The sequence below is a fragment of the Glossina fuscipes genome, unplaced genomic scaffold (assembly GCF_014805625.2).
Source record: "Glossina fuscipes isolate IAEA_lab_2018 unplaced genomic scaffold, Yale_Gfus_2 28, whole genome shotgun sequence".
NCBI classification, from domain to species: Eukaryota; Metazoa; Arthropoda; class Insecta; order Diptera; family Glossinidae; genus Glossina; species Glossina fuscipes.
Genome location: NW_023998423.1, coordinates 4,539,125 through 4,546,930, shown reverse-complemented (window position 1 = coordinate 4,546,930; position 7,806 = coordinate 4,539,125). Strand labels below are relative to the sequence as shown.

Genomic DNA, 7,806 nt, shown 5'->3' with positions numbered 1-7,806 from the left:
TCGGCTCAAAATTACTTTTATTATCAATTGAAGCTTGTTCGTCCCTACGCTTTATATTCAATCAACAGTTTAAAATTTTTCAGATATTTTGGCGAAAATCGCTTTTTTTCTTGCAAGAGTGAACTCTGTTGATAATGGATTGGAACGGACCATCACTTTTGCAATCACCTTCTATATAACGCTTTACTTTGCAAGTTTCAAAATTTCTCGACAGAAATCTCTGTATGTGCGCTCAATAAAGCCCTTAGCCTTTCAAATTTCATGTGCAGAAATTAATTTACAAAATAAAAGGCAAGTTTAAGTTTTTAGCACATTTTAGATAACTAAAGGGACTAAGTGAATTAGCGTAAGTTTCCATATTGTTGCCAGCCTCTGCATTGTTGGAGAAAAATTTCATTTTTCAATCGATTTTTTTTAGTAGGATATTAAAAGCTATTAGTAGTCTGTGACTTACAAAGATCCCTTTCAAGCGAATACTTATTAAACTGTAAACTTATATATGAATGCTTTCCCTTCATTGACAATTATTGACTTGAAATTAGTGAACACTTCTTTATCTTAGGAGATTGGAAGTTACGTTAATTAAGAAATGGATAAACGTTCTTTGTTTTCCTTACAAGTTACAAGAATTTTACAAATTTCATAATTTAATTAAGTATAATTTAATTAATCAAGTCAAGGTTCTTATCCGCCCATTAATAATGGATACTTTAGACCAACATTTCACTCATTTAAACTATCTATCTTTTATATAAAATATCTTGGGAAAATTATGAAAATTATGATATCAAGTTGATATTCGACTGAGCGGTTTAGAAATGCTTCAATGCTGAGATAAAGGCCAGGTAAAAGTCAGGCTAACAGCTGCTAAACGTTGTTATCTGGTTTTTCCCTTTATAAAGTTCATAGAAACGTACCCTTTTGTTTACAAGGACGAGAGTACAAAGTTTCTTTCAATAAATGCGCGACCATATTGAAAAATATCCCGCGACCATAAATGAGATAGATAGACAAAAAATATACGAATAAATTTTGACAATGCACGTTTAACCTCAAACAGAAAATATTGAAAATTTTGCATTTTTTTTCTTGGCCGAGACTGCAATCACTCCTGAAAACTTACCATTTTAATTCTCTCCATGTCAACGTCCGTGTCCTTGAAAATATCACATCTGCTTAAGGTTTTGCAAAGGCTATTAGCTAAATGACGACCCAAGAGATTGTTAAGTATTGGTTTCTCAATACTGGCGGTTCCTAAAATGCGACAAGATAATATCATAGAAATGCTTTCTTCTTTTTCTTTGCAATTTTTAAATAGTAAACCTTTATGGACATCCCAAGGCACAGATATAATTTTGGCAGCGGCTAAATGATCTCTGGCTTCGTCCTTCTTGCGAGCTAAATAGTTACCTAAAGAAAAAAGAAAAGGCTTGATTAATATCGTTCAAAAGACTCAAACAAAAAGCTATGATTTGTATGAGGACTGTTGCTGAGCGGTACCTACAAAATTGGTCAAGTCTCTTTCTAGAATTTTCAACGAGTTCGATACTTTTTTAGACTGAACAAGTTTAGAAAAGACTAAATTCATTGGTAGAAATGTCAATAAAGTCAATTCTGCTATTGATTTCGAATTTTTTCTCAAAATATATTGAAAGAAACGACCATTCACAGTCCATTGACCGATTTACAAATCATAAAACCCAACAATTTTCCTATGTTTACTGCGAGTTGTGCTCGTCTTGCACTGTTTGCAAGTTTTATAAAGATTTTGTAGACTTTTGTTGGTACGTTCTAAGCTCTTTTCTTGGGGAGTTTGCACAACGATTTAAAAAAAAAAAACGTTTTCACAGAAAATTTAAATTTTGCCTCCAACCGAATAAATTATAATTCTTAATATAATTTTTACCCTACACCCTTATCTGCTTTCGATTTCGAGCGTCGATTGTGAGATTAGTTTTTAAAACTTACCCAATATTAAACCACCCATTGATATACCGGCAGCACCCAATTTTTTTCTCGGCACAATGTCGCTGACATGTCGAACCACTTCGGAGAGGTCTTCACAATTTGAGGCACAATAAAGGCGTGGCGTCTTTAAGATAAGGCCACCCAGACCACGATTGTTAAAAACTACTACTCTTAAGCCGACATTATTCGCCGCATAGACTAAACATTTGATATATTCAGCCTGCGATTCACCCGTTAAACCGGGCAATATAATAATGCAAGGCGATTCCCCGTCACAATTTTCCTCCATCCAATCCAACGCCACCTCGCCGCCATCAGATAGAGTTAAAATTTCTCTAAAATGTAAATTAATACAAAAACAATTTCTAATATAAAATGCATTCTAAAGTAAGAGGAGAGAGAGAGAGAGGAGGAGGAGGAGGAGGAGAATACAACATTCTAATGATGCCACCATTTCACTGCGCTGAAATTCTGATAATCGTTTACGTCAATCGCATGTGTACAAGCCGAGTATTACGTTGAAAGTGACAGTGCGTTTATTGTACCGGTGAGAGGATTGCTACTGTCATCGGTAAACGCATTTTTCGAAGAATCCTAAATCAGGCGAAAACGCCAATCACGGATTGATGGTTGAAATGTTGTTTGAAAAATCCAGTCAATAGATGCAAATCAAAGCATGGACTACATCGTTTGGGAATGTTTTTGGAGTACGCAATTCCCTTCTCGTTACTGTCAATGAAGTTCTTCGATGAACTTATGTAAAATGTTGATTTTTATCACGTCCTACTTCATGACAATCTTCAAGCGCCCACATCATCTCTATGATCTTTTACGAAATAACCACAGAGTGTCGCACAGTTTGTGCACTGGTTAAAGCCTATCCATTTTTAATACTATCATTTTTAATAATTTATGATGAAAATTAGTCCAGTAATTAACTGGATCACATAGGTCTCTTTTTTATCCTTACCCTAGGTGGGGTTTCTTATGAAAACTTAAGTCTTTCCTATGGCAATAACGTCTAGTTTTTAATACCTTATGACGAAAACAAATCATAGGATAATTGAACTTACTAATTTGGATCTCGTGAGTTCACGTTTCGAGCTCGATCCCATACAAAGGCTCCCATGCATGCAGTAGGCTTGTAGATGGAAACAAGAAACTATCCTACGCAGTTTAACATCCTTACACATGTTCGTTTGAGACAATCAGGTGAATGCTGGCCGATATATAGGCGTCAACACCATTCGGCGGAAAAAATCACGGAGAGTTTTCAATATAACCTAATATTAGGCAATTTTCGGCCTTGTCTACTTTTTAATCTAATTACTCATTCCGAAATAGCCTTTGTTTCCCTTAGATTACATCATCGAAAAAATTTTTAAACTTTTTCTTACCTGCGATATTTTACATTCGGTATATTTTTACTGCGTATTATACTAGCGAAGACAGTTTGAGCACGGCTCTCGAAACACCAAAAAGTCGGCCAATATTTCATTTCCAATGTTGGAATATTGCTATAGAGAAACTGTTTGAATGCTCCATCGGAACAGGCCAATATCGGGCGCTAAATGAATAAAAATAATAACAATTAAATAATAAAATGCAAAAAAAAAATTGTTTTTTTTTTGTTTTTCCCAAGCTAGAAACATACTCCATAGTAAAGGCCAAATGTCAAGTGTCAAGTGCAGAAATTCGTTTACATTTTCTATAGGAAACATATATATACGTGATGTATGTAAGTGTTGACTTCTTAGATGACGTTGGCAAGTGTGAAGTGGGGTATGGTTCTAGCTTTGCAAGTTTACCTTAACCACTTGTATGAAATAGTAAATAACGTAGGCCACTATCACCAGACCGATAGAATGCCAACTGGGTAATTTTGTGAAGCACTTTAGTATTACATCGAACATGTCTTGCAGCCACAGCACGATAATATTATTGCCTGCCAATGTGTCGGTTGAAAATGAAACTATCTTTCGTGGTCGCCCCAAAAATTATTATCGGTATGCATAGAAAAGAATTTAAACGAAAATCAATAATATATTATTTATAGTTAATGGATAATAAAATGTTAATACTGTTCAGTTGTCGTGGTTATAACTCATTATATATATTTTTATTGTAAATTTATTTATTAATGTTAGCGCCTGGCTAACTATGTTCCTTTCACTTGATTATACAACATGTTAAGTAAGCGTATCAAGAACATACTGAGTAGTGCAAGGAAATTTCAAAATTTCATAAGAGAATTGTATAAACAATTGTTTGCGCAGTGTATACACATATATAAGCTTTAGCCGAAAGTATTGATATATTCATTTTGAATTTATTAGCTCTATAATCTAATGTTCTTTAACGTGTAACATATAATCTACAAACTTTGTCAAGATCTTAACCTAGATATGTTGGGAAACAATTTGTATCTTAAGGAAATTAGGATTTAACAGTTTTATAAACATATTTTTATTTTAAATTCAGGAATTAATAAATGGATGTTCAAACTGGTAGCGCAAAGTTAAAACTTGCCATGGAATGCTAATATCAGTTGAAGAATGTTAAAATCGGCCAGAGAATGTTAAATTCGGCCGCTGAATGTTAAAATCGGGCGCAGAATGGTAAAACTAAGGGCGGAAAGTTAAAACCCTTCGTAGAAAGCTAATATCGGCCGTAGAATGTTAAAACTGGCCGCAGAATGTTAAAATTAGCCGTAAAATGTTAGAACTAGTAGCGGAAAGTTAAAACCTTTAACAAAGTGCTAATATCGGCCGTAGAATGTTAAAACAGATCCCGGAATGTTAAAATCGGCCGTAGAACGTTAATTTCGGAATTTTACAATTCGGCCGTACAATGTTAATTTCGGCCGCGGAATGTTAAAATTAGCCGCAGAATGTTAGAACTGGTAAAGGAATGTTAAAATCTTCCATAGAATGCCAATGTCGGCCGTACAATGTTAAAACAGATCGCGGAATGTTAAAACTGGTCGTAGAATGTTAAAACAGGTCATGGAAAGTTAAAACCTTCCATAGAACGCTAATAAAAAACTGGTCGCGAAATGACCATTCGGCCAAGGAATGTTAAAACTGTTCATAGAATGTTCGAACTGGCCATAAAAGATTAAATTCGCCACAGAATGTGAATAGAAAAAAAGTCCTTATTAAAAACGTAATTAAATGGAAGATAAATGATAAACATTGCGATTTGTGGTTAAATTGCATAGCAAATTTGACAATTCATCTTAAGTAACCTCGTCTTAAGTTCTTCCATTATATGGTCCGCTGCATCTTAATAGTAATACAGAAACAGATACGTTTTTAAGGTATTGTAAGAAATTTTTCAAGACATTTCACAAAAATTTAACCCTTGATGTTTACTGTTAATTTAGCTAATAACTAATCCTTCTTGAAAAGCCAAACAGCATCATACCAGAAGAAGTACAGTTAAACACGTAACAAAAACATCTTTTTCTGAGCTGGATGAAGCTGTATCAGAAGAAGTCGAAAATTGGCTTATTGATGTTGTAAGAAGAAGCCAGCATAAGCTTAAAAGGTTCGCAAAGTCAGCAAAAAGGAAAAGAACAACAGCGGTCTCTGTCGGGCCCTTCGAGAAGGAAAAGAATGACTCATCAAAATTGTCCACGAATGCATTCGGGAGTAGCTTTCTTGCACAACTTTTGAATGGGAAAATTGACTAGATTCTTACAATTGTGAAGGACTGAGGACTATACAACTTACACTGCTCTGTATAATGCAAGAGTTCACCAACCAAAAACCGCTTTTAACATAGTGAGCCTAAAATTTTTCCATCAAGAACATATTATTTCTCGTCTATTTTAAAATTTGACTTTGACTACCGTATAAAGACTTGCTTTTCCAAGGCTTCTTACATGGGAAGGGCATTCAGAATTAATTTTCATTATAAAATTTCTAAAAACTTGACTTTATTCTCATATAAATGATTATTTTCTTGTAAGAATATTTATATGGGAAGAGGTCTAAAAAATGCTCATAGTTAGCCCATTGCCATAAATATGATATCGATTAATTGCAATAAATTGACTTTACAGTTAATTGATATATGGTACTATACGTGCCTCTATAATAAGTAACTTATTAGTTATTATCTGACAGAGGGCAATGTTAAACACTTGGTAACATGATATGAAGAAGCATTCTTCCTACGCATACCTCCATAATATTTTTCATAATATATATATATATATATATATATAATTGGTTGGCAACAAACAATGAGGTCTAATGAGGTCTTCGTTATCAAACTAAACAGAAAATACTACTTACGGTCAATCAAATACAAAAGATTCCTAATGTAAAGTAATATAAATCTTAAAATTTATACTGACTGTCTTCACGAATCACTTATGTTAGCTTTAGATTAGATTACGCACACAATCTCTTAGCTAAAAAACAAAGACTTTTTTGTAATCATTGACTTAAGCTGTTTAACTATTGGTTTTCCCGACTTGTTGACTATAGTTTATCGGACAAGTCATAAAAGCCTAACACAATACACACTTGCCTTCCGGTCAGCAGATAAGAATTGATTGATTTGCTTTGTTTGTCATTTCCATTAATAATTAGTTGAGAAGCCTTTAAAGCATGAGAGTAGATTTCATCATAGATTCATATAATTATCAAAGCATTTGAATTTTTCAATCCACAATAAGGAATAATCGAGCAAATCGAAAGTGTGCCACTATACGAGTATGAGAGATAATATATTGAAAGTCATCGATCGTTTAAGAGATGTGCTACTGATTGATAAATTTTTTTTTTTTTTGGAATCTTGAGTTAAGATAGAGGTACCTGCTGATAGTAAAAGGAAGAAAACAATTAATTAAACAAAAGTGAGTCTCACTAATATTGGGTTTTCTCGCTCGACAAAGGGGAAATGCTTAAAGGTTTAAACTTACTCCTTACTCCAAACATAAAAATTGGTCTTTAGGGATGGCATTCTAAACAAGGAGTGTCATTTAAGGATTTCGAAGGATAATTTGGAAGAAACTACAGGCAAACTTGCTATTTTGGATTGAAATTCTACCTTAAGCGTAAATCCCGTTTCATTCAAGAAAAGCTTTTATATAACTGCCCCAAGGTGGTTCATCCTCATCCACCAATAACCACGCATGAACGCTAGCAAAAATGCGTGTGTGGGATGAATTGGACCGTCATGTGCGAAAATTCTCAATTGCTTTCGTCCAAAATCAGATAAACCTATTTTAAAAGGAATGGAGTACGATCCCAGTTTTCTACACAAGAAAAATTATGCAAAAAATATGTCAAAATGTTTAAAAAGGATATCCCTCCAAATATTCATTTTTAATAATATACTGTTTTTTTCATCTTCGTTTCCTTCCTTGTATGAGAAAAACCCAAAATTAATAACGTTATGCTTTCAAAGTTGTTAATTATTTAATTTCCTTGTCTACTGCGATAAGGTTTTGCTTGGTTAATATTTGTTCCCTACTAGTACCAAAAAGTACAAAAAATATTTTATGTTTGGTTAATGGAGTGGGTTTAACAAGCATTCACTTTTTATCGAGCGAAAAAGCCAATTTTAATGAGACTTCAGCAAGCCCGACTATTGAATGCACTACACCACTTCGCCTAATACCATCCATCTTACACTGATTATTGTCGTTAAATACCAAACAGACATAGTTGCCTTTTTACGGGTACCCTTATGTGAAAAGCTCTGTTGCCTTTTTAAGGTTCAATTTTCAAGAGAAGCCTTATTTGGGAAATTGTGACGCAACAACAAGAAACTTAGCACAATAGATAAAGGCGAAGAGTCATAATTGTGGGCCATCTTTCATCG

At 33.8% G+C, this 7,806-nt stretch overlaps 1 protein-coding gene across 2 annotated transcripts in view; it reads right to left on the bottom strand.

Annotated features, from left to right (window-relative positions):
- The window catches only part of LOC119636507 (phospholipase ABHD3), a 19,487-nt gene that overhangs the window by 1,251 nt on the left and 10,430 nt on the right, over window positions 1-7,806 (bottom strand). The window contains exons 2-6 of one of the 2 annotated variants that reach the window (XM_038031880.1): window positions 3,777-3,944; window positions 3,366-3,535; window positions 1,969-2,303; window positions 1,324-1,410; window positions 1,124-1,254 (exon numbers count right to left, since the gene is read on the bottom strand). In XM_038031880.1, coding sequence (XP_037887808.1) covers window positions 1,124-1,254; window positions 1,324-1,410; window positions 1,969-2,303; window positions 3,366-3,535; window positions 3,777-3,881 — 828 coding nt within the window. In that variant the 5' untranslated portion in view covers window positions 3,882-3,944. The remainder of the gene's footprint in view (window positions 1-1,123; window positions 1,255-1,323; window positions 1,411-1,968; window positions 2,304-3,365; window positions 3,536-3,776; window positions 3,945-7,806) is intronic. The other variant, XM_038031881.1, reaches the window with a different exon arrangement.